The following is a 27,593-nucleotide window of genomic DNA, read 5'->3' as shown; positions in this document are numbered from 1 at the left end:
GATAATGAAAAGTCTAGATGGAGTGGACGTGGAAAGGCTGTTTCCAGTAATGGGAGAGTCTAGATGGGACATCAGAATTTCCCCTGAATAAGGGGATTAATAAAGTATTTATCTATCTATCTATCTATCTAGAACCAGAGGGCACATCCTCAGAATAAATGGATGTGCCTTCAAAATGGAGATCTGGAGAAATTTCTTTAGCCAGAGGGAGGTAATTCTGTGGAATTCATTTGCCACAGACAGCTGTGAACCCCAAGACAGGTATTTTTAAGGTGGAGACTGAATGGTTCTTGATTGAGAAGGCCGTCAAAGGTTACGGGGAGAAGGTAGGAGAATTTGGTTGAAAGGGAAAAATAGATCAGCCATGACTGAATGGCAGATGGGTTGAATGGCCTAATTCTGTTCCTATGGCTTAAAGTCTTGTGCTTGCTTCCATAGGTCATGGTATTGAATATAAGAGTCATGAAGTCATGATGCTGCTTCATGGGACTGGTTAGGCTGTGTTTCGATTAATGTGTGCAGTTCTGGTCACCTCATTACAGGAAGGATGTGGAGGCTTCGTAAAAGGTGCGGAGGATGTTTACCAGCATGATGTCTGAATTAGTGGGTATTAGCTGTAGGGAGAGGATGGGCCGACACATTGTTTGCCCTGGAGCACTAATAGCTGCGGGGAGGCCTGTGAGAAGTATAATAAAATTATGAGAGATGTAGATTGGGTAGTCAGTCAGAATCAATTTCCCAGGATGTGAAAATTAAATACTAGAGGACATAGTTTTAAGTTGAGAGGGGCAAAGTTGAAAGAAGAGGTGGGAGGGGCGATGTTTTTATACAGGAGGTGGTGAGTGCCTGGAATGTGCTGCCAGGTTGGTAGTTGAAGCAGGTAATTTAGTAGCATTTAATAGTAAGATTAAACGAGAACTTACCAGTTTGAAGTTTGATCTGTATTTTATGAGGAGTTACGATGAGGGATTACGTGAAGAAGCCCGCCAGGACGCATGCGTGTCATTCTTCAAAGCAGCGGTGTGAAATCACAGATAACTGTAATGACTAAACATAGTAAGATTAGAGAAGAGATACCAGTTGAGTATATGATCAAGGGTGGGAGCGGAGGGCACGTAATCCCTCATCGTAACTCCTCATAAAATACAGATCAAACTTCAAACTGGTAAGTTCTCGTTTAATCTTACTATTTTACTTCGGAGTCACGTGAGTGACTACATGAAGATTTTAAAGCTCTGTGATTTCATGCCGTGGAAACGAGTCCATGCATCACGTCTGCCTTGATGACTGTAGGAGGAATTGTGTTAACATAATTTGGTCATGAATTCGACATTGAAATCATAAAATTTATTAACACAAAATTATAACCCCTTTTTATGGGTTTAAATTAATTTACAGAACTTAAAATTGTTTCTGCAAACGTTTTAGGTATCATTACTGGTTTGTTGTAAAATAGTTGGAATGTTTTTTCCCCTGACCTTCCTGCTGCCTTGAGGATTTGGTCCATTGGTACATCCAACTGTATTGCTGCCGATGTAGCTGCAGCCCTGGTGGAATGAGATTTTAAAATATTAGTATCCACCCCAGCCTGTGTTAGCACCTGTTTCAGCCATCTTGAGATGGTCTGGACCGTCACTCTATTGTGTGGTTGCTTGTGGCTGACCAGAAGTGCCTTCTCATTGCCTCTTATGATTTTCGTTTTCTCCATGTATAACGACAAATGTCTTACTATACAGAGACGGTCATCTGTTGGGTATGACCTAAATTGTATATTGAGGCCTGCTGATCCCTGTCTGTTCTGCTTTACTAATTCATAGATATGAAACATAATATTTTCAGTTGAGGAAGTCATGTTGTCCAGTCTTAGTTTATGCTGTGACTGTACCCTCTGTGCCATGACCAATGCCATTAGCATGACTGTTTTTAATGTCAGTCTGTGTAGGGACAGAGCTGTTGCTGGAGACCAATTCCTGAGCATCTTCAGGACAATACTTACATCCCATATTTGGGAGTACCTGGTTCTTGGGGGATTAGTATTAAAAATTCCCCTCATAAGTTTTGTTACCAGTGGGTGAGTCCCAACAGAGTAACGCTCTGTCCCCTGCCATAGGTAAGTCGATAGGGCACTTTTGGCCCAGTTGATGGCACTGTAACTGAGCCCCTCATCATAGTGGAGGCCTGCCAGATATTCCAGAACAGACGGGATGTTCATGTCTCTGTGGGTGATGTTGTTTTTGTGACAATGCATCTCCCACTTCCTGATATACACCAGATACTGTTTTTTGGTTGACTGTCTTTGGGCCGCCGAGATCATGTTCACTGTTCGGTCCGTCAGTCCCAGTTGTAGTAGAGGTGTTTTTAAACTCTACAAATTAATAAGTTCAAATGGTTATGGCATGGGTGGCTATCCCTTGTTACGGGATGTAACAATAAATCTGGTCTATGTGGGATGGTGATACATGGTTCTAATACCATGTTTAGTACCACTGGGAACCATGGTTGAGTAGGCCAATCGGGTACTACCAAAATACCAGACGCAGAGTCTTGTTGTATTTTCCTTAATACCCGACTGATGAGGCAGAAAGGAGGGAATGCGTAAATAAACAATTTCCCCCAATGCAGCGAAAATGCATCTGTCGCCGCTGCCCCAGGGTCTGGTTCCCATGAAACATAATTTGCTAACTGGTGGTTAAGTCTGGATGCGAATAGATCGATATCTGGTGTTCCATATCTTGCTGTAATATCAGCAAATACTTTTTTATTCAACATCCATTCGGTGTTTTCATTAAATTTGCGTGACCTGGTGTCTGCCACTAAATTTAGTCTTCCTGGTAGGTAAGTGGCTGATATCCAAATATCTCTCTGGATATAACATATAACCATATAACCATATAACAATTAAAGCACGGAAACAGGCCATCTCGGCCCTACAAGTCCGTGCCGAACAACTTTTTTCCCTTAGTCCCACCTGCCTGCACTCATACCATAACCCTCCATTCCCTTCTCATCCATATGCCTATTCAATTTATTTTTAAATGATACCAACGAACCTGCCTCCACCACTTCCACTGGAAGCTCATTCCACACCGCTACCACTCTCTGAGTAAAGAAGTTCCCCCTCATGTTACCCCTAAACATCTGTCCCTTAATTCTGAAGTCATGTCCTCTTGTTTGAATCTTCCCTTTTCTCAAAGGGAAAAGCTGATCCACATCAACTCTGTCTATCCCTCTCATCATTTTAAAGACCTCTATCATGTCCCCCCTTAACCTTCTGCGCTCCAGAGAATAAAGACCTAACTTATTCAACCTTTCTCTGTAACTTAGTTGTTGAAACCCAGGCAACATTCTAGCAAATCTCCTCTGTACTCTCTCTATTTTGTTGACATCCTTCCTATAATTGGGCGACCAAAATTGTACACCATTGCCAAATTGTATTAGCCAGATTGTCACATGATGTCGATTTGTTTCCACCCATGTGGTTAATGTATGCTACCACGGTGGTATTGTCTATCTGTAGTCTAACATGCTGGTGATATGATCCAGTACAATATGACTTTAGGCCATGGAATGCACCCAACATTTCCAGGTAGTTTATGCCCAGTGTGAGTAATAATGATGCCTCCTGAGCAGTCCATCTACCTCCACAGCTGGTGATGGTATTGGTGGCTCCCCACCCAAGTGCACTGGCATCAGTTTGTAGTACCATGGAAAGGTTACTGACAATGATTGGATTGGAACAAAGCCAGATGTTATCTATCCACCATTTTAGTTCCATTTTAGCTTTGATTGGTAGTTTCATAGGTCTGTCAAAGTGATCTGCATTGATTTTGAGATTCTGATGGATGGTTTGCTGATGTCAATGAGGTTATTGCAAGCCTCTATTAAATCTCTAGCCTTTCCCTTAGGCAGAGTCACCGACATGTGAACTGAGTCAATGGTGAACCCCAAATAGTCCATAGTAGTGGAAGGCGTTAGTTTAGATTTAACTGGATGGATAATAAATCCCAGTTTTTAAAATAACTGTTTTGTGGCTGTTACGGTTTGTTTGGCCAATTCCAAAGTTTTGCCCACAATGAGTATGTCATCTAAATATGTCATGACCATGTGTTTTCATTTCCGTAGAAACGCTAGGGCTGGTTTCAAAATTTTTGTGAACAGCCTGGGGGCTGCTGATGTTAAACCATTTGGCAGTGCTTTATACTGCCAGAGTTGTCCCATCCAGTTGAATTTTAAGTAACATCTGTGGTCACCTCGTATAGGCACTGAATAGTAAGCATCTTTTAAATCGATGCTGGCCATGAAGTAACCTGATACGCATGCGCCCTGGCGGGCTTCTTCACGTAGTCACTCATGTGACTCCGAAGTAAAATAGTCTTTTGGATAGGCATATGTATATGCAGGGAATGGATGACATGTTCATGTCTTCTCTGGAAAAGCAAACATCTCAACACAGTCAGTAGTAAAAGTGCCCAACAAGCTGGCATCCAACTGGCAGAGACCTTGCGGGCTCAGACATGACATGACTAGTAAATGAAGGACACATGCCCAGGAGATGCAGGTTGTGAGGGGTGGGGGAGGAAGGATGGAGTGGAGAACAGGAGCCCCCCACTCTCAGGGGTGCTTGAAGGTTATATGAAAACCTTCAACACTGACAATGACAAGAGAGCGAACAGCATTGTGGGACATCGGAGGACATGACACCATGGTTTCAGCAGCCCCATGGTGGTACCAGTGCAGTAAACAAGGCCACTGTAGGTCATCTGACATCATTAGGCATTTGCATGACCAGATCAGCAATTGTGACAGGGACAAGGAGAAATACAGGGAATGGTGTGGAATTCTCTGCCTCAGAGGCAGGTTCTCTGGATGCTTTCAAGAGAGAGCTAGATAGGGCTCTTAAAAATAGCGGAGTCAGGGGATATGGGGAGAAGGCAGGAACGGGGTACTGATTTGGGATGATCAGCCATGATCACATTGAATGGCGGTGCTGGCTCGAAGGGCCAAATGGCCTACTCCTGCACCTATTGTCTATTGTCTATTGATGTCCCACCCCACCAGAAGTCTTAAAACTGCATCCCCATCATCTACACTAACTCCATCACCAGCTAGCTCTTCTGAGTTGAAAGGGAATCGGCAGATCATGGTTTCTATGCATCTGTTGCCCCTGGTGAAAGGCATGGCAGTGTGGGGTGGTGATGACGAATCTTTACTCATGTAGTTCCAGTTAAATTAGGGCCAGATTCAGTAAGTCAGGCAGCCGAATACCCCTGATGATCTAAACATTACTGCTCATGCAAACAGTCTGGTGCACAATGGACTGAGTTGGACACCAAGAGTTTGGGAGGTCTAATCCCAATGACTGGAACTTTCAAGGTTGGCCCGGCAGGTGACTGAAGTCAGCAGGGAATTACAATGGAAGTCCGAGTGTTTCCCGAGCCCCTTCGGTGAAGGAATCTGCTGCTTCTGCACTCTGGATCAACTCAGGATTGTTGCCTCCACTGGCCTATAGGAGATAAAGTCTTGGAGATGATTATTTGCCCAGGAAGAGACGGCCTCTTCTTCAGTTAACGCTGGAGTTTAAAGTGAGGCAGAGGCCCAGAGGCAGCATCCTTGGACTCCGCGGGAACAGCAGTTAGTGGAATATCGCGAAAACTGAGAGGAAATCTGAAACTAGTCATCGTATTGGAACTGCAGAGGGATGTCAGTTCTTTGCGCCAAAATCTTGACCAGAAATTCCTTAGGGATTGGTTCCTTGGTTCCCTCTAGTGTCTGAACATGAGTGCAGTCTCTCCTGGGGTCCTGACTCGTGGGGGCCCGTTCCCGTGGTCCTGTCTCCTGTAGGTACAATCCTGGGGTCCAGTCCTGTAGACCTGCCTCCTGTAGACCTGGCTCCTGTTGTATCGACTCATGTAGGTCTAACTCCTGTGATCCTGAATCCTGGTGGACCTGATTCCTATAGACCTGACTCCTGGGGTTCAATCTCCTGTGGCCTTGAATCCTGGACATTCGATCCTGTGGATCTGACTCCTGTTGTCTCGACTCATGTGTGGTGGACACCTGTGGCCTGAATCCCGGTGGTCTGATCCTCTAGTCCCTTCTCTTGTGATCTTGTCTCCTGTTGTTGACCTGACTCCTGTTGTCTCATCTCCTGCGACTCCATCTTCTGTGGGTCAGATCCTGTGGTCCTGTCTCCTGCGGTCCTGTATCCAGTGGCCCTGAACCCTGTGGCCCCATCTTCTGTGGTCCCGTCTCCTGAGGCCCTGACTGCTGTAAGGTGTGATCCTGGGGTCGGGTCCTGTGGGCATTCCAGTACGCAGTTCTGGATGGCAGATGCTGCTCGGAGTGGAATCATACCAGCCTCAGTTTTGTACTGTCACCCTGTTTGTCGTGACTGACTGAAGGAACTTCCACCAGCAGGAGGCTGTGCATCAGACGGATAGTACACCACTGAAGCACTGTCTGCAGTTGCATCACGTGCCCAGTGCACACCAGCCAATGAATCTGTCATTGAACTGAAGTGGCTGTTTATTGTGGGATCCGCGGCAGGTTCAGCCATTACACTGCACAATCCCGTAGTGGGATTACATTCGGTGATGATGAAATCAGGATGAATAGAGGTTGAGGCAACTGCAAATGTTTGATTTCCACAGTTGCTGCTCAATGTGTGTGGGCATTTATGACCCATACTATAACTTAATATTTCAGGGAAATCCAAAATGAGGCAAGTTCCTATTTATTGCGAAAGGTGGTTTCCGGGAGATGGTGCACATGTTCTAGTAAGGCAGTGTTGTGCTGAGAACTTCAGAGGACATCTGAATTTCCCCTGAGAAGGGGATTAATAAATTATTTATTATTATTATTATTAACTGTGCTTCCTGGTTTAACACAAACTGTTTCACAAGATGCTCAGTTACACACAGAGTCAGGCACAGTGGAATGCTGCTGACAAATAGAGGTCAGCTTCTTTGTGGACATAAGGAACTGAAGATACTGCTTTACAAACACAGGAAACAAAGTGCTGGAGTAACTCAGCGGATAAGGCAGCATCTCTAGAGAACATGGATGGGTGGCCTTCCCCACAGCCAACAACAGACCATGGTGGGCTCCACCTTTCCTTGAACATCTTTGCTGGCTTTGATTTGTCCCTTCATTCATTTGTTCTATGTAGCTCTTCAGATCTCTAGTTTCCCTCTCCAGAGCATCTTGCTTCCTGATGTCAGGTTGCTACTCGTTGACTATGACTAGGCCTTCAACTCCATCATATCGAATAAACTCAACTCTAATCATTTAGACCTTCGGCTTGAGATCTCCATCTGCAACTGGCTTCTGGAATTCCATAATTGCATAATTATGAAAGGTTTAGATTGGATAGTCTGTAAGAAACTCTTAATGGAGAGGGCAGGTACAGGATACTGAGTTGGATGATCAGCCATGATGATATTGAATGGCGGTGCCGGCTCGAAGGGCCAAATGGCCTACTCCTGCACCTATTTTCTATGTTTCTATGTTTCTATGTTTCTTCCGCAAATCCAAGTCTGTCCAGACTCTACTTTTAGCTAATTCATTGTCTGTGAATGTCTTGCCTTGTGAAAGGTGCTGTGGTACTGAGAATCCGACAGAAAAACTAGTTCACATATGGAGTTTGGTGGAGTTTGGTGGAATTGTGAGAGAGGAAGAAGAGACATTCGTTGGGGGGAGGTGGGGAGGGTGCAGGATGGAGACACTATCACCCAGCAGATGGGCCAAGATACATTGTTCTCTACATTCTGTTGAATAAACATCAACTAGACAGCATCAGTGAAGGTAACAGAGAGGGAATGTTCATCAACAAAACAAAAGGCTGGAGGAACTCAATGGGCCAGGCAGCGTCTATGGAGGGAATTCATTCCCTCCTGACCCACTGAGATTCTCCATCCTTTTGTTGTTTGCTTCAGATACCAGCATCTTGTGTCTGCAATCCTGGGGTTAGTCATCCTGGTCCATATGTTAGTCATCCTATTCTGTGGTCTGTCCTTGATCTATGCCCCGATCCAGGAAGTGAGAAACACATACACGGAGCAGGGACAGACAGGGCCGGGAAGGAACGAGGGCAGCCCGAGTTTGCTGCTATTGTTTCATTCTTGTAAATGACTGCAGGATCAAGAAGTATTAAGGAAGTTGCTGGAGCGAGCAGCTGCCCTGGAGATCACTGAATCTCAGCAAACACAGATGGTTGCAGATTCCGTGTGAAAGAAAACTCAACATTCTTCAAATTAATAACCTCAAAACTGACAGTAATTCTATTACCAGCATTTTCTGGTGAGTTTCGACCTGGAATCCATTAGGCCCTGACGTTGATGCTTCGGAGAATGGAGAGTGGTGAGCTGATGGCAAATGAGGAGGCTGAGGGGGTGAGGGAGGCAGGGGGGCAGAGGGAGGCTGTGGGGAAGTGATGGGGCGAGGAGGCTGAGCGAAGCAGAGGGAGGATGAAGGGAGCTGATGGGAGCTGAGGGGAGTTGAGGGAAACCGAGAAGAGATGAGGGTAGCTGAGGAAAGTGGAGGGGAATGAAGGGGAGCGGAGTGGAGCGGAGGGGCGCGGGGGAGCGGAGGGGAGCTGAGAGGAGGGGAGCTGAGAGGAGGGGAAGATGAAGCACAGCTACAGGATGTACCGGTGATTCTGGGCCGCCAGGAACTGTGACATTGTGTGGCAGTGTGACGGGAGCAAGCTGGGTACCCTGGCGCGAGTTTCATCACCTGACTTTTCCATCACCTACACGGCACAAGCCAGGAGCGAGCTGGAACACTGGCCCTTCATCATCACTGGCCCTGAATCCTGGAGCTCTGTCTGTGAGTACCTGGGAGAAAGTTCACCAGATAGACAGCAGCTGAACACCACCTTCAGTGGGGCTTAGGGAGGGGGCAAGAATGCCCCTGACCATAAAAGGCAAAAAGAAGATTCTTCATTTTTGGAATTACAATTTCCAGAGGATGTGTAAGAAGGAACAGCAGATGCCGGTTTACATCGAAGATAGACACAAAATGCTGGAGTAACTTCAGACTGAAGAAGGATCTCGACCCGAAACATCACCCATTCCTTCTATCCAGGGATGCCACTGAGTTGCTCCAGAAATTTGTGTCTATCTTCGGTGTAAACCAGTATCTGTTGCTCCTTAGACACAAAATGCTGGATTGATTTAGCGGGTCAGGCAGCATCTCTGGTGAAGAGGAATATGTAATGTTTCGGGTGGAGACCCTTCTTCATACCCTGGTTTCACCACTCCATTGTGTATGCAAAGCACTGGAATGTTCATGGTCTATTCATGTATCTGAAACAAAACAGAGTTTTGGCCACTGTTGTTTTGGGTGACAGCAATTTTGCATTCCTCTTTTTTTCCACCATTGTGAGTGATGGTAAAAGCCTATTTCAACAGGTCCAAGTGGCTGAGCAGCAAAGGCAGCGTGCACTTCTGGTAAACAAGGCGTTCTATTTCCTGCAACATCCGCAGTGGCTGGCTCTGACATCATTTCACACAAGCCACAACACACGCAAGGCGAACAGTAACTCACCACACCCACATCAAAAGTGGCCTCTCACAGCGAGAACAAGAAATGTAAAGTCCAAACATTACTAAGTGTGAAGCAACAATTTGTCACTGAGTTTGTGGTGGGGGGAGGGGGAGGGGTGAGGGGTGAGGGATGAGGGGTGAGGGGTGAGCAATCCTTCAGCAAGTGAACATCACCCAGCTCCGCTGAAGTGGCCAAAACATCGAGTCAACTGTTACATTTCCACAGATGTTGGCTGAATTGCTACGTGTTATATTTTTAGTTCAGTATTTCAGTAAGATTGCTGATAGACCAGTCACTTAACCAGGCAAATTCAAGAGCAGATCTAATGATGAATATCCTGTGATGAATGACTCCATGAAACCAACAACACAACTCCGGACTGTGATGGAACGCTTTGAATTTGTGCAAATTCAACGATTCTCATGAAGCTCAAGAAGCAGCACCCAGGGAAGAGCAGCATATTTGAATGGCACCTGACCCTCCAGCCCAAACACATCGTACCTCCGTCACTAGCTCACTGATGCTCCTTCCACCATATGTCCTGCAGTTATTTGTCTCTGCAATTCTGCCAGGAACTCACAGATCCATGACCTCTGCTGTAAAGGACAAGGGCAGTAGGCCTATGGGTGCTCCACCTATGTCCTCTTGTTATTGATATCCTACTATGGAGAAAGAGATTCGGACTGTCTTCATCCTATCTATGCCCCTTATAATGTTACTAGATTAAGTGGGACCTGTTGGGTCCCTGTCACACAGGAGGCTTGGTCCCTCAATGCAATATTCCACCACTCACCCATAGCCCCCAACTGCACAGGTGCAGCTCATTTCCCCTCATCCCTCGCACTCTCTCCCCCTGCTCCACCCTCCCTCTTCTTTCCCCTCTCCTCTTCCCTTCTCCCAATCCCTCCCTCACCTCTCCCTCCCTCGCCTTTCCCCTAGCATCAGTCACTCACTCCCTCCATAACTCCTCTCCCCTCCCTCCTACCCTCCTCACCCTGTATCCCCTCTCCTCCCCACTCTTCCTCCCCAGAATCTCGAGGTTGCTGCTCCTGTCACTTCTTGCGTGCCCCGGAGGAGCATCAGCTGTCAGCGCCCTCAGAGCCAGGCCTCGGTTCGGCCTGGAAGCACCAGCAGCTATGGCCGCGCCGGCGTGAGGGCGGGAGCTCGGAGAAAAGATGGGGAAGAGCCATGGGGGAGAGGGGGGTATAACGGGGGAGGGGGCAGGAGCCAGCGAGGGGGACCAGAAGGGGAAGGGGTGGAGCTGCGGGGCGTTGCAATGGCAGTGCGTTTGGGATTCACAGCGGGCACGGAATGCTCTCCTCCGCCGGGATCAGACTATCCGCTTTCTGTTTGGCGACATTGCCGCGCTGCTCGGCTGCTGCTTGGGGCGGGGCTGCCGCTGGGGGCGGGGCTGCTGGGGGCGGGGCTTCTTCTGGTCTCTCCGAAAGTCCGGTTGGAAACCTCGGCCGGCCTTCCTCAGCTCCAGTAAAGACGCGATGGCGCAGGAAGCGGCGTACCGTCCCGGGGAGTGACAGGGGAAGAGACTAATCCGCGCGGCGCTGGAAGGCAGGAGAAGAGATTGATCTGCGCACACGCGTTTTTTAAGATTTTTAAACCTCGCTAACTTTGACGACATTCAACTGATCAGACGAAACTTGGTGGACTCGCAGCATAGGAGAACGGTGAGTGAACTGGCGAACAAATGTAGCACTATCGCAAACCGTTTTTGCACAAATAGAATGCCTGCCAAACCGGAAGATAACAAGATCAGAGTTTTAGTTATGTATAGATTATATATATGTTATTGTTGTTACATTATATGTGTAACAATCTAGGCAACTCCCTGGTGAAGATAGACTCAAAATGCTGGAGTAACTCAGCGGGCCAGGCTGGATAGAAGGAATGGGTGACGTCTCGGGTCGAGACAGTCTGAATAAGGGTCTCGAATTACAGAACTAAAGCTCCTGGATTGGAGAGTGTCAGACACAAGGAGAGGTTGGACAGACCTGGATTGTTTTCTCTGGAGCGTCAGAGGATGATAGATGTTTATAAAATGTTGAATGATATGGATAGGGTAGATAGTCAGTGTCTTTTTCCCAAGATAGAAATATCAAATACTATGAGCGGCGTAGTGGTGCATTGTAGGAGTTGCTGCCTTGCAGCGCCAGAGACCTGAGTTCGATCCTGATTACCGGTGCTGTCTGTACAGAGATTGTAGAAACATAGAAACATAGAAAATAGGTGCAGGAGTAGGCCATTCGGCCCTTGGAGCCTGCACCGCCATTCGATATGATCATGGCTGATCATCCAACTCAGTATCCCATCCCTGCCTTCTCTCCATACCCCCTGATCCCTTTAGCCACAAGGGCCACATCTAACTCCCTCTTAAATATAGCCAATGAACTGGCCTCAACTACCTTCTGTGGCAGAGAATTCCACAGATTCACCACAGATCATCCACAGATTGTATGTTCTCCCTGTGGCCCCATGGGTTTTCTCCGGGTGGTCTGGTTTTCTCCCTCAGTTCAAAGACATGCAAGTTTGTAGGTTAATTGGCTTCTGTAAATTGCAGCTAGTGTGTAGTACGCAAAACTGAGATAACTTAGAACTAGTGTACAGTTCTCCAGCATTTTTGTCTTCCTTCGCTCCATAGATGCTGCCTCACCCGCTGAGTTTCTCCAGCATTTTTGTCTACCTTCTATTTTCCAGCATCTGCAGTTCCTTCTTAAACAAATAGTGTAGAGTTGATCGTTTGTCAACACAGATTTGGTGGGCCAAAGGCCCTGTTTCTGCACGGTAGCTCTAAACTACAAACTAGACGGCACAGCTTTAAAGTGAGAGGAAAAGTTTAAAGGTGATGTGCAGGCCAAGTGAGTGGTGGAAGCTGGAATGCGCTGCCAGAGGAAGTGGTGAAAGCCGATTGACAGTAACATGCATACAATGTTAGGCATCTGTATAAACAGGCCGGGAAATGCAAATAAGGGCCATGTCACATCATGTATTGTCCTTCTGCTGACTGGTTAGCACACAACAAAAGCTTTTCCTGTATACAAGACAATAAAGATTCAAGATTCAAGAGAGTTTATTGTCATGTGTCCCAGATAGGACAATGAAATTCTTGCTTTGCTTCAGCACAACATAATATAGTAGGTATAAATAAATACAGAACAGATCAGTTCGACCATATACTATTGAATATATATATACACACATAAATAATCAGATAAAGTGCAATGGGCTATTAATGTTCAGAGTTTTGTTTGAGTTGAGTTTAATAGCCTGATGGCTGTGGGGAAGTAGCTATTCCTGAACTTGGATGTTGCAGATTTCAGGCTCCTGTACCTTCTACCTGAAGGCAGCGGGGACATGAGTGAGTGGCCAGGATGGTGTGGATCCTTGATGATGCTGGCAGCCTTTTTGAGGCAGCGACTGTGATAGATCCCCTCGATGGTAGGGAGGTCAGAGCCGATGATGGACTAGGCAGTGTTTACTACTTTTTGCAGTCTTTTCCGCTCCTGGGTGCTCAAGTTGCTGAACCAAGCCACGATGCAACCAGTCAGCATCCTCTTTACTGTGCACCTGTAGAAGTAAGAGAGAGTCCTCCTTGACATACCGACTCTCCGTAATCTTCTCAGGAAGTGGAGGCGTTGATGTGCTTTCTTTATAATTGCATCAGTGTTCTCGGACCAGGAGTGATCTTCAGAGATATGCTCGCCCAGGAATTTGAAGCTCTTGACCCTCTCCAACATCGACCCGTTGATATAAATGGGACTATGGGTCCCCATCCTACCCCTTCCAAAGTCCACAATCAATTCCTTGGTTTTGCTGGTGTTGAGAGCCAGGTTATTCTGCTGGCATCATAACCATAATGTAAACTAAACTAAACTTAACTTTGCCTTAAAATTGTCGTTTTGAGGCACTTCTGCTCCATTGTTAATGGCCAAACAGAAATTCACTGCCAGAAGTGGTGATGGAGGCAAATATGATAGAGCCCTTTAGAAAGGCACATGATTTTCAGGGAATGGAATCCCTTGGCATCATATTGTAGACCAAAGGGCCTGTTCCTTAGCTGCACTGTTCTATGTTCTATTCCTTCAATTGTCCTGATTCCTGAAATAATCTCCCCTGAACCCTTCAACCTCTCTCGCCTCCAAGACAGAGCGTATAATCACCTCTCCTGATGTCTCTAAAAGTGATGGTGGCGTCAAATGTTGTTGTGAAAACCTCCAGTGAAATACCTTGAGATAACATCGCAGTGACGGCACTATAACATGCATGCAGTTGGTGCGTGCTTGTGTGTTGAAACCTAAATTTAGAGGAAACTAGACCCGTTGGGTCTGCTCACCCAACGCAGCCGTTCCCTACCCGTAGCCCCCACGGGAGACGTGGTGCTCCAACTCAAGCCGTTCAGGACTCAGCAATGCGGCTGTTTTTAAATGGCGTCTTTGAGGCGAGATCCAGGTAATCACAAAGAAACTGTGTAAACTCCAAACAGGCAGAGACACAAGAGTCTGCAGATACTCGACTCTCCTGATGCAGGGTTTTGATGTGAATCGGCGATCATTCCTTTCCATTCACAAATGCTGCTTGAACGTCTGAGTTCATTGGCTTTGCACAAATAAAACTGTGGGTAGAATTCTCCCCGGAGTTGCTGGAGTCGTGAGGCAGCAACTGTGCCAGTGAAACCATGGTAATCAGTGATAAGACTGATTCAGAATATAGAAACAAGGAACTGCAGATGGACAGACACAAAATGCTGGAGTAAAGGGGCTGTTCCATTTGGGCGACCTAATTGGCGAGTTTAGAAGAGTTTAGAAGAGTTTGAAAAAATATCATGCTGAAGACCTCCTTCGACTATGTAGAAGACTTGCTTCGAACAGCTACTACTAGCTACGACTGGCTTCTGGGAAATTGGACATCGAATAGTGGAGAGTGAAGACGACCTCCTTCGATCTCCTTCGACCTCCCTTCGACTATGATGAAGACTATCTACGTCTACCTTCGACCACCCTTGATTACCTACGATTAACATGCCGACCTACTACGAGCTACTACGACTAAACCTACGAGTAAAAAAAGTATCGATTTTTTCCACGGCGACCTTTTTTTAGTCGCGGGCATTTTTCAACATGTTGAAAAATACGCCGCGACCTAGCTGAGGCCTCGAGTACACGGGGACTACTCTCGAGCATGAAGGAGAGTTACAAAGACCTCCTACGACCTTGTGTCGACCATGCTGCGAGTATGAGGGCAAACGCGCCAGAACTCGCGGATTAGGTCGCCCAAGTGGGACAGCCCCTTAACTCAACGGGTCAGGCAGCTTCCCTGGCAAAAATGGATTGGGTTGAACCCGTCTTTGGACTGATCTAAATGTCTAATAGTTTAAATTGATTCACAATGGCAGATACAGATTATAATTAATTCTGCTGGAGTATTGCCACATGTGGGTTTGGAAATTGTATAGGACATGTCTACAAAGTTAGAGCTATGAATGGGATACATTTAAATCGCTCCCATGTAGTTTGTGGGCACTGGGACACAGACATTGAGGTCACAAAGTTAAATAAAACATTTTTCTTATCTTTCTTCAGCTGAAAGGAAACATCTTCTTTCAAGATGCCGGCACTGCAAAGCCTGGGGAAAGTGCATGCTGTTGAGGGTACGGCTTGTGAGCAGCCGGCATCGGAAGGGCCCGGCCTGAGAGTCTATCTTTACTACGGCACCACGGAGCATGGTGCAACCTCCCTGGAGTTCAGCGCTGGGCGATACACAGCCGAGGAGCTCTGCATCTCTGCAGCACAGGCCAGCGGTAAGGTTCATGCCCATGTTTGTAGATATCTAGTCATTAGACTGGCATGTTTTGGTGCAATGTGTCATTCAATTTCAATGAAAAGCTAGGAACAATTGGAAGACTAGAGCAAAGTATGCAATTCTGCACTTCCCCCTGTAAATCCTCTGGCGCTATCACACAAAAAACCAGGACACGTGCAGGTTGCATCCAGTTATAGAGACCACTCTCTCACATGTAATGCAAGCCACAGGCTTGATAACACAGCTTCATGGCCCAGTTTCAATCCTGACCTCTGGTGCTGTCAATGTGGAGTTTGCACGTTCTTTCACTGACCACAAGAGTTTCCCCTGGGTGCTCCAGGTTTCTCATGCATTCCATCATCATGCAGGTTAATAGGTTAATTAACTGCCGTAAATTGTCCCTAGGTCAATGAGTGATAGAATTGAGTCAACGTGTAGGTGAGTGATAGAATTTGCGGGTATTCAGGAGAAGGCGGAGAGAATTAAAAAGCATTAGCATAATTGGTGTCTGGGCGGTTGGTATGGACTCAATGAAATGAAGGGCCTGTTTTAATTCTGTCTGATTGTACATCTCATGCTGAAGCAGAACTCATTCATGAGCTCGCTTCAGGTAACCTATCCTGAGTCTAACACCAGCCCAGTCCCCTTTAGATGCTATAATTTGTGACTTTCCCTTTGTCACATCCGAGTATCACATAACTCCTGCCCAAACTCCTCCCCTCCCCAGGACAAATCTACTCACGGAAAGTTTATCCAATCCCAACACCATCCGACAACCAGTGATCCCACCCATTGCCCACCCTGACCATGTCTGGTGATCGAACTCTCCTTACACTGGCCCGCTCATCCGCAGAAGCTGCCTGCATCACAACCCTGCTTCATGGCTCCGCAACGGTCAGATGGAAAGAAGGATGGTAACTTAATGGTTAAATGATTAGAGAGAATTATTGACTGGGAGACTTTTCAAAAATCACTAGGGGAGCTGGAAATTTTATTTTCTAATCGCAAAATAATCTGGAATAAAATATTATTTCAGCAATCGTGACCATGAAACTAAAATTTACCTCATACTGGTTACCCAATGGAGCAAGGAATAGAGAAGTATTATTAATTCTCAAGGAAATAATAGTCACCACAATGACCACAACATTGAAAAAACAAATTGACATACAACACATAAATTCCTCGAATAAACTAATCTGCAATCTAATTTTGAATGTTATTTACAAAACTATTGGATTGTTCCAGTGCCCACTTCTCTGTGTCCGACTCTGATAGATGAATGTGTCTGTATCCCCAGGGATCCTGCCGGTCTACAGCAGTCTCTTTGCCCTCGCAACTGAAGATATCAAGGTGTGGTTTCCTCCGAGCCACATCTTCCAGGTCGATGGGTGCACACGACAGCTCCTTCGTTATCGCCTCAGGTAAATCGTGGCGTGCTGCATCCACGGTGAGGGCACTGATGATCAGGAGACTGCAGGCAATAGCCAAAGCAGTACGCAGTGTACCTTAAGAGCCATGGATTGCAGGTCAAATGTTCAAGATGGGGTCAGTGGTCTTTGACCAGAGATGGTCTTTCTTAAATGGCATGGACACACTGGGCTAAATGTCCTTTTCCTGCAGAATGGCTCTTGCATACATGCTCAATTTAGTTTAGTTTAGTTTAGTTTAGTTTAGGGGTTAAGGAAAGAGCGTTCACGTCGCGGCCCTGTTTCCACCAATCTTTCCACCACTACGCACAAGAAGCACAAGAAGCGCAAGACGTCATTGCATGCAGATGCTGAGAAGTGTGTTCAGCTCAGGCTGAACAATTTCTAATCTTGTGATGTGGACTCGATAAGAAGTTTAGTTTTAAAGATACAGCACGGAAACAGGCCCTTCGACCCACCGAGTCCGCATCGACCAGCGATCCCTGCACCATAGTGTACTATCCTACACATACTAGGGACAAATTACAATTTGACCAAGCCAATTAGCCTTCAAACCTGTACGTCTTTGGAGTATGGGAGACTCCGGAGAAAACCCACGGAGGCCAGGGGAAGTCCATACAGCCAGCACCTGTAGTTAGGATCAAACCCGGGTCTCTGCCGCTGTAAGGCAGCAACTCTACTGCTGCGCCACCATGTTGCCAAATCTCAACCATGTTGGATGTGTTCATACCATCGCAAAGGGCTAAGTCACTTATTTTTCATGATAACAAAAGTGTTCTTTGTGACAAGAAAACTGCCCACATACTTCAGCAATGATATAATCTTGTCTGGTGCTGCTGTCACACGAGGAACATGAAAGATAAACAAACTCTTAAACACTTGCTGCAGAAAGAAAGTTTTCTCATGTTAGTTCTTTTTCTTGTGACTTCATTCATACTTTCTCTCTGCCTTTTGACCCTCTGCCTGCAGAAACGGCTTCTCTCTGCCCTCTCTGTCCTTCATGATTTTAAACATTTCTATAAGAGGATTCCACACACAGCAATCCCACAAAAGTTTCGGAATTACTCTCATTCAGTCCATCAGTCCTTCTCAAATCAGTCACAACAGTTTGCTCTGATAAGATGTAACATACAATTTAGTATTTAAGACATGGCGATCTTTGTTAGCAACCATCTTATTTAAACAGTCTGTAATGGACACTAATAAGATCACAAGACAACTATCGCTCATGGGAGATAGACACAAAAAGCTGGAGTAACTCAACGGGTCAGGCAGCATCTCATAGAAACATAGAAACATAGAAATTAGGTGCAGGAGTAGGCCATTTGGCCCTTCGAGCCTGCACCGCCATTCAATATGATCATGGCTGATCATCCAACTCAGTATCCCGTAACTGCCTTCTCTCCATACCCTCTGATCCCCTTAGCCACAAGGGCCACATCTAACTCCCTCTTAAATATAGCCAATGAACTGGCCTCGACTACCCTCTGTGGCAGGGAGTTCCAGAGATTCACCACTCTCTGTGTGAAAAATTGATCTTGGGAGAAAAGGAACAGGTGACATTTCGGGTTGAGAAACTTCCACAGACTGAAAAATCTGCAGTTCCTTCCCACACATTTTATTGCACAAGGCTCTGAGTTCTGTCTTGGCTATCCAATTCAATTCAATTCAATTCAACTTTAATGTCATTGCACAAATACAAGTATGGGTACAACGAAATGCAGTTTAGCGTCAGTCCGTAGTAATAGTGCAATATGGAAATAAAAATATCACAGTTACAATGATACCCATTCTTTTTTTATCTGCTTGCCTAGATTTTTCTTCCCGAATTGGTTTGGCCAAGGCAACAAGAAATCTTATCGCTATGGTCTTACAAAGGAATGTGCTGGCACTGTTTTGGATTACTCAGTCATAGACTATCTCTTTGCTCAGGTAATTATGAATTTGTAACAGCTGTCGCAATGTGAATACTTGAAGGCAGTCATTTTACTGTTTGCAAAATGTAACCATGGCTGAACCTTATACTCTGCACAACATTCCATACTGAAGTCACTTTAGGTTCGGTCAAATATCATTAATGTGTTGAAGAAATTAGAAAAACGACACAAAGTGCCGGAGAAACTCGGCGGGTCAGGCTGCATCTCTGGGAAATCTGGATAGGTGATGTTTAGGGTCGACACCCTTCTTCAGACTGATTGTAGGGGGAGAAGAAAGCTTGAAAAGGGGAGAGACAGGACCTGCATATCAGGAAATTGGTCAACGAGGCAAGGGTTATTTTTAGATAGGCAGATGGTTAGAACAAAGGCCAGATATAAGAAAGGAAGGTGTGAGACAGTTTTGAAGAGTTGCAAAGCATAAAGCCAGAGTGAGGAAAGTGGTAAGTGGAGGTGGGGGGGTGGGGAGATGAGGGAAAATTGGATCACCGAGAGCAGGCAATCGAGTCCATGCCAGTACCCGGGCCACTGCATCTGCTCGTCATTGATCATGGTTGCTTCCTGTGCCTCCTCCGCAGGCACGCTTCGACTTTGTCACTGGGCTCATTAAGGTCCCGTTGGACCTACAGATGCAGGAGGAATGTTTGGGGATGGCGGTACTGGACATAATGCGGATATCAAAGGAGAGGAAATGGAGTCTGCAACAGATCTGTGACCACATCAGGTGAGACATGACGACCTCAGCCTCACTCTCCCTCCCGTAAACAGCACTCACACACTGAGGCAAGGGCAGCAACTGGATGTCTATCTGAGCAAGAAATGACTTGCGGGAGGTGCTGTCAGAGTGAGCTGCAACTGGGCCAAGAGGAGGTTCACAACCCCATCTGCACCAGCATACATTGATCAGGCTGAATGGCCTCATCCCTTCCCACCTTGGATGTGAACCTTTTCCAACATCTCGCTCTGAGAATGCCGCTGTTAGCAGCATTAAGGAGGTATTTTACACAAATTCCATGCCAACCATCGATCACCCATTCACACTAGTTCTATGTTATCCCACTTTTGGGGAAAAGAATGCAGGAGTTACTTGAAATGAGATGTGGGTTGCAAGCTGCCCAAGCCTATTTCTGCAGCTCTGTAAGCTCCCACAAACAAGGAGAGGACATCCGGATAAATATAAACGAATATTGATCTCAGGATAGGAGAGTTGCTCCGCACTGCTTCGAAAGAGTGGAAAGGGCTAACATCTCATCTATATGATCCTCAGACGGTGCGCACTCCCTCTGTATGCCACTCAAGGGGTAGGCTTTGGTGCTCAGAGGTGAGGTGTGGGACCTGAATCCATAGACAGCCGATGTGCCGGGAATTCCTTGTCCTGAGCACCAAGGCCAGCTCCCACCATCCTTTAAGACGTGCTGTGAATTTTCTCCTCTGCAAAGCTGATTACAGTGTCCCTTCCCTGATAAATACAATAACAAGACCAAAGAGGAAGAATAAGTTGTTGATGTCACTTTGTGAGTTTGAACCACTATATGCAGTAAAGGGAAGTAACATTGTAAAGTAACTTTGTTAGACTTTACTTTGGACTTTAGAGATACAGAGGCTGTTCGGCCCACTGAGTCCGCGTCGGCCCATGATCATCCCGTTTCCTCTCTAGTTTCCCGCAATGTCCTCGGATATATCTGATCAGGCCCTGGAGATTTGTCTACCTTCATACACGACAGTACCTTCAGTACTTCTTCGACGGTAACACTGATAATCTGACGGGTGGATGAGATAGGGTAGAATAGTTTAAAAGATGTTTAATAAATCATAAAATTGTACATCACAGAAACAAGTCCTTTCAGCCCATCTCATCCATGTCAACCACAATGCCTATTTACGGACATCCCATTTGACTTCATTAACCACTTATCCCTCTACAACTTTCCAATCCAAATTTCTGTCTCAAGGTCTTTTAACCCTGTAAATGTCTACGTGAACCAACTTCTTTGGCAGCTCGTTGCAGACATTCATCATCCTCTGCATGAAAACCTACCCCTCAGATCTTCTTTAAATGACTCCCCTCGCATCCTAAATCTATGCCCTCTCACCCGACCTTGGAAAAAGATTCTTAATAACTTTCATGTCCATGCCCCTCATCATTTTACTAACCTCTAAGGCCGGCTCTCAACTTCCTACATTCTAGTGGCATGGTTGGCAAGGACAAGGTGGACAGAAAGGTAGAAACAAGGAAATGCAGATGCTGGTGTACAAAAAAAGACACAAAATGCTGTGTAACTCTGTGGGTTAGTCAGCATCTCTGGAGAACATGGATAGGCGATGTTTCAGAATGGGATTCTTCTTCAGACCAGTCAAGGTGGAGTGCAGACCAGTCTGAAGAAGGGGCCCGACTTGAAATTTACCTATCCATGTACTCCAGAGATGCTGCCTGACCCGCTAAGTTATTTCAGCACTTTGAGTCTTTTTCTGTAGGCAGGATGGGCCCAATCCTATAGGAGGATCCATCAGGACCCTCCATCAGGAGGTCCATCAGGACTTCCATCAGGAGGGTCATAAAACCTCTAACTCTGAAACATTGGTGTCTAAATCCCAACCTAACCAAATCATTCTTGTTCCATTTAAAGTTACAAGTCCTGCATTCCAGCATCTCTCCGTCAACAGATCCAGCAGCATAACTTCCTGACAAGAAAGAGAATCAGAAGGAATTTTTACAAATTTCTGAAGAAGATGAGCCACTGTGACACCGACCTCAGGTGTCTGAAGCTGAAATATCTCCTGGACATGGAAAACTTGGAACCAATGCCCAGTCAGGAGGTCTTTCGTGTGAAAGATCAATCACGGGAACATCAAGCCAACCAGGCACACAAATTCATCTGTGTCTCCGGGGAGCATGGAGTTCAGTGGAGCACAAAAGAGGACGAGGTTTGTTTACTTTCTGTATCATTTTGGCCTTCTGGGGAAGGAGCTTCTGCATTTAGTTAAACCTAGGCAAATTGCACCATGATCATCCAGTCCTTCGAAGGTACACAAAAATGCTGGAGAAACTCAGCGGGTGCAGCAGCATCTATGGAGCGAAGGAAATAGGCAACGTTTCAGTCTGACAACCATCTTTCCTACCATCAAGCCAATTTTGAATCCAATACTCTCACATGTGATCCAACCTTACGTACTGGTCCAACACGTCTCTACCTCAGCGAACGAAAGAACATTTGACCCATCGTCGTGATGCCAGTTCACTTGAAGTTCTATTAAATGGTTACCTGTAAATGAACATTTCCACTTCAAAACTTCTTCTGAATCTGTTTCCACTGTTCTTTCAGGAAATACATTCCAGATAATAGCAGTTTACTTTGTAAAAAATATATTTCCACATCACCAGCACACTGCTACTCAGCATTTTTCCTACTGATTATTCTTAATCTGTCAGTACTAATCTTCCTGCCAGGGGAGTTTTTTACTTTGTGAAAGGCATTCATAGTTTTGAGCCTTTTGATTAACTACTTTCTAAGGAGCAGCCCATTTGCCCGTCTGCCCAGATGTTAATGCCCTCAGCTTGGAGGGCATTAACTACTCTGGAAAATCTCTGACCACTCTTCATGGCATGATGTTCTCTCTGAGGTGGGCCACATACAGATGGATTCAAGACTCCAGCAAAGGTCTAATTGTGGATATTCACCACCCAATGGTTCTTTTCCTGCCCTCTCTATTTGGTGTTACCAAAGACATTGTCCATTTGTGACTCCCCGGTATACATTTCCATCTCCACCAACCACTCACCTTTTCACACGCTTTCTACTGCAACAGGAGATGAAACAAGTGACATTCGGTAGCCCTGTAGGATGTTTAGAACCAAGCATTTTAAAGGCACAAACAATATACGGGGGTGCTTGGCTGAGATTTGATCGAGGATTTATCAATAGACAATAGGTGCAGGAGTAGGCCATTTGGCCCTTCGAGCAAGATGTCATCAATAGTAGTACTCTCAACACAATTGTTATCATCAGTTCGAATTAATGCTCAACCTGAATAGAGAATGTAAAGATCCTCTCTCTTTGATGTACCTCATTTTTTTAGCAATGGCAGCCCTTCTGTGACTTCCCAGATATTGTTGACATCACTCTCAAGCAAGCGAGCCGAGATAACGTCTTAGAAGAAAGTCGAATTGTCACACTTACTAAACAAGACAACAAAGTTTTGGTAAGTTTAATTAAAAATGACTATTTACAAAGCCAGTGGAAAGCTCTAGACTGAGGAGAGCTTTAAGTCGATGACCAAGCCGATGAATTAATTTTGGAAGGAGCAGTGAATGTCTATATTGGTTTTTGTAACTTGCACTCCTGGGAATTGGAATGTCCTGGGTGTAGGTCCAAACCCAATGGATTAGATGACAAAAGTCCAGACTAATTCTTGTTCTGCCAGGTGATGTTAAAGATGTCATTGTGCTATTTGAACAGCAACAAAATCTCCTTACCCCTCAGTTTGCAGAACTAAACCACATGGCGCAGCTGATAGGATTTTAAACTGACTGCCCTGTTTACAACAGTGACCCTATTTAAATTACTTCACTGCAGAGCAGAGGACTTACAATGTAAACACCACCATTGAAATATTTATTTCTTATTAATGTACATTTATAACATCTAATTGTTTGTATAGGCATATTAAGCTTTTGACAAATGTGCAACATTCCCTTACAGACCCCAAAAAACTGCCTATGATCAGATGAACCTGGTCTGAAATCAGGCCCTGATATATGTGACAGACTGCTGACAACAAAAAGCTGATCTGGGTCCAATTTCACAGAGTCGGTAGTTTGTCCAACACAGATTTGAAGGACAAGCTCAAACAAACATGCTTTGATTTAGCTACAAAAAAGTAAATGGCTTTCACTGGTAGGGTTGGTGATTAGACCGTGCCATTAAACCAGAGGCGGCAAGATTGGGAAGTCAAATGCAAGAAGAAAGAATACAGCAACTGGCAAGACCCTTGGGAGCAATGATGTACATGGGATCTTGGGATGTAGGCCCATAGCTCCCCAAAAGTGAAACAATAATATTTAAAAGATAATCGGACAGGTACATGGATAGAACAGGTTTGGAGGGTTTGGGGCAAATGCAGGCAAATGGAACTTGCTTCGATGGTGCACCTTGGTCACGTTACCTGATGATTTCTACTTTTCAGGAGGCAGAGTTTCCCAGCCTGAGAGAGGCTCTCTCTTTCCTCGCACTTATTGATGGATACTACAGACTAACGGCTGATGCTCACCATTACTTCTGCAAAGAAGTGGCACCGCCAAAGCTGCTGGAACACCTTGAGGACCATTGTCATGGGCCTATCATGTAAGTTCTAGGAATTAGAGGATCTAGTTTCCTTTGCTAGGTTCCAGACCCAAAAGAGTCAGCATTCTTCTTCAGTTCTTTGTCTTCTATCACTGCATGATCCTGCTCTGAAAGAACAAATTAACCCCTTACTTTCTGCTGGATGACTTATCAAGAGTACGTTACAGTGATTGGGGAAATGGCTTCCAGTGAGGAAAAATTATCCTTGTTCACACATGCTGAATAGGAAATACTGAGATGACAACATTGTATTCTCCTCTGAAATTCAGTTCTGTTGAAGACAATGGATCCAAATTCTTGGAGTTCTGCTTGAGCCATCACATGGTGCCGATGTGGAGGAGGTGGTTCCAGCCAACGTCTCAGCACTGTAATGCCTTTCTCTCGCCTTGCTAAGGAACATCTCTAAGTTCTTTCTGCAAGGGTCAGTGATTTGGCTTGTCTTCTCATTTTTTTTCCTTCCTTTTTCAGCTCTGACTTTGCCATGTCCAATATAAAGAAGCAAGGAAACAGGAAAGGGCTTTACATCCTGCGCTGCAGCCCCAAGGATTTCGACAAGTATTTCCTCACAGTTTGTGTTGAAGTAAGTTGACGGGATAACTTGAGGGAAATGATCTGTATTTCCTAATGAGTGCCCTTGCTTAACCCACTGTAGCCTCCGCACGATATGGACTTTCTCGCAAGAAACTCGACTCTAAAGTTTGGGCGAGTGTTTGGCCACTGTGGTAGCCACGATGGCTGAGTGAGATGCACAGAAAGCTCTTGGTCTGATCGGCATGCACTAGGCATGGAGATGCATCCAGGGTCAAATATTTTTAGCCGGTGAAGTCAATAGTTACTCAGCAATGAGAAAGCCCTCGTGAGACTCCCGTTAAAATGATCTCCAATCAACAATGCTGATCTGCTGTGGTCTCGGCCTCGGTGGTGGAAGCATCACGTTCCACTCCACTGGATTCCATCAGTGTAGTCTCATGTTTACCTTCAGAAGCCACTTTCTCATTAATGCTCCCTCGATTCCAAACCCATCTCTGGGAGAACGTCTGATGGAGAGCAAACACTTCCTCAGCACGTGAATCTCCCTAACGTTCTTCCTGCCCTTATAGCGGCCCCTGCTTCCGTCGGCCATGAGATTGACTGGTGGAGCAACACAAGCAAGGTATGAATCCCGAGATAACAAATGACCATCCGTGCAGCGGTGGCATGAGATGAATCATTTCACCACCGCAAGGCCCATTACCACGAGCCACAACTTTGAGTGGCCCTTTCAGTTTGGAGGTGTGGAGGCCAGTGAGCTCCAGCCAAGCACATTCACCAGATCCAATGGACTCAGCCACCTCTCTGATGGCAGTGGCTGCCTCACCTCTGCACTAGGAACTAGGTTAATGGCTTCAAATGAGAATCCTTTCCAACATCTGTACTGTGGTAACATTGGAGTAACGTCAGGTTCTTGGGATCTCCCCTGGGCCAGGGGGTGACCTGTATAAGAGAGCTGGGGGGCCTCTCGCTGTAAGGACAACAGTATTCTTGCAGGGAGGTTTGCTGGTGCTACTCCGGAGGGCGTGACGTATTGAGGAAGTGTGTGGGTGTCAGAATGAAGGTTCAGTGGGTGGGGAGGAAGAACAGATACAGGAGAGGAAGCATGAGAGGGTCGGTAAGCATAATTGCATTTTTTTGTTAACGTAAGCTATCTCGAAGGGAAGATGGAAGAGTCCTTAAATTCAGTCTTCCTCCTATCCTTCAATCACCAAATTGCAATGCCTTTGATAATGTTTTTCATTTGGTGCAGACGGAATTCGGGAAGGATTACAAGGACTGCCTGATTATCAAGGGCAAGAGCTACTCTCTGGCTGGGGTCCCACGGCACTTTGAGAGTATGAAGAGTCTGCTGAATTACTATCGGACCACAGGCCTTGTGTCAGAGGGTGTCAGAATGGAGCTCAACACCTGCTGCCCACCCAGACTCAAAGGTAAAGGGGCTTCTGACCCTCTCACTCTCACAGCCCTGCCTTCACCTCACCTCATGCCTCCCTGTGGGGGATGTAACAAAGGGCAATGCTCCTGTAAAGTGCCTTGTGGAGTGGGAGGTGGGGGGGAGGTCTCCATTCTAAAGAGAATGTTGACCTATTAGTATTTGTTCACCACTGGTAAAGGAGACATCTCCAGGGGTCGGTCCCACAATCCTGCAGCAGGAACAAAGAGATGCACTGGGTTTTGGGATGCATTTCTCCCCCCCCCTGGGAGAGAGGTTGGAATAGATTCAGAATTATTTACCTTTACACTTCGCCTCTGCTTCCTAATGCCCCTGTCCCACTTAGGAAACCTGAACAGAAACCTCTGGAGACTTTGCGCCCCACTCAAGGTTTTTGTGCTGTTCCCGGAGGTTGCAGGTGGTTGCCGGAGGTTGCAGGTAGTGGAAGCAGGTGGGGAGACTGACAAAAACCTCCGGTGACCTCCGGGAACCACACGGAAACCTTGGGTGGGGCGCAAAGTCTCCAAAGGTTTCCGTTCTGGTTTCCTAAGTGGGACAGGGGCATAAGGGACAGAGTGCTAATCTGGGTGAATGGGGATTTGTGTTGGCGGACAAGACGGTCAGCATGGACATGGTGGGATGGTCTTGGAATCATGTTCAACACAAGCATTGTGGGCCAAAGGGCTTGTTCTTGTGATGTACTGTTCTATGTTCTATGTTCTCCACTCTTCATGTCTTTCTCCATTGTAAAAGCAGATTACAAATACGCAATAGGACCTTGCCCATCGCCTGCAGCTCCACACAGATTATTGCTTTGTGGTTTGTGAGGGACCCTATTTTCTCTCTCTCTAGTTACCCTCTTTTCCCAACAGTATGAGCATTGAAATCTCCAATTTTAGGTACCCCTAGCTAATTCCCACCTCTTTTCTACTCCAATTAACTTGAGGAAGTTCCTGTCTAATACCATCAAAGTTGGCCTTGCCCCAATTCAGTGCTCCTGTCTTTCTGTCCACTGATCTTTCTTCCATCTTCTTTCATACCAACTTCCAGCCTTCCACCTGAATCAGTCCTGCATTGGATCATGTCCCCCTACCAATCTAGTTTAAACCCACCAGTGTAGCAATACATGCATTGCCAGTATGTTGCAAGATTTGAACGATGTTGTTTGGTTTCTCGATTCCTCACAACAGTGATGGAGATTTCCATCAGAACTTGATCAATAACCTGGCAGAGGGAGTGTGAATGAGATCCAAGCAGGTCTTGTAGTGGGCGGTTCCTGTACTGGCTTTCCTTACCTCCTGATGTAACCCCTTTGCCGCATCCAGTCCTGGTCATTTTACTCTCACCTGCAGAAAAGTCCAACTTGATCATCGTCCGCAATAACTGGTCCTCGGATCTCCTTGCCTCCCCTGCGATGCAACGAAGAAATGTCCATCAGATGATGTTCCACAAAGTAAAGAAGGAGGAGCTGATCTGGGTGAGTCTCCTGAATTGCAATAAGTGCTTAATTCAAAGAAAAATAAACCTATTCTGACATCAGAGATCTGAAATCTAAACAGAAAAT

At 45.9% G+C, this 27,593-nt stretch overlaps 1 protein-coding gene across 2 annotated transcripts in view; it reads left to right on the top strand.

The window, feature by feature from the left end:
• Positions 1-27,593, top strand: part of LOC116989413 (tyrosine-protein kinase JAK2-like) — a 49,695-nt gene that overhangs the window by 4,462 nt on the left and 17,640 nt on the right. Inside the window, exons 1-11 of one of the 2 annotated variants that reach the window (XM_033046776.1) lie at positions 8,160-8,298; positions 15,138-15,355; positions 16,658-16,781; positions 18,602-18,719; positions 19,300-19,445; positions 21,349-21,646; positions 22,799-22,921; positions 23,906-24,063; positions 24,532-24,643; positions 25,847-26,027; positions 27,382-27,506. In XM_033046776.1, the coding sequence (XP_032902667.1) occupies positions 15,163-15,355; positions 16,658-16,781; positions 18,602-18,719; positions 19,300-19,445; positions 21,349-21,646; positions 22,799-22,921; positions 23,906-24,063; positions 24,532-24,643; positions 25,847-26,027; positions 27,382-27,506 (1,578 nt within the window). In that variant the 5' untranslated portion in view covers positions 8,160-8,298; positions 15,138-15,162. Of the gene's footprint in view, positions 1-8,159; positions 8,299-15,137; positions 15,356-16,657; positions 16,782-18,601; positions 18,720-19,299; positions 19,446-21,348; positions 21,647-22,798; positions 22,922-23,905; positions 24,064-24,531; positions 24,644-25,846; positions 26,028-27,381; positions 27,507-27,593 lie in introns of those variants that run through there. The other variant, XM_033046774.1, reaches the window with a different exon arrangement.

Source organism: Amblyraja radiata, chromosome 29 (genome assembly GCF_010909765.2).
Source record: "Amblyraja radiata isolate CabotCenter1 chromosome 29, sAmbRad1.1.pri, whole genome shotgun sequence".
NCBI lineage: Eukaryota > Metazoa > Chordata > Chondrichthyes > Rajiformes > Rajidae > Amblyraja > Amblyraja radiata.
Note: the sequence above shows the minus strand (reverse complement) of the source record. Positions and strands in the feature narration are given on the sequence as shown.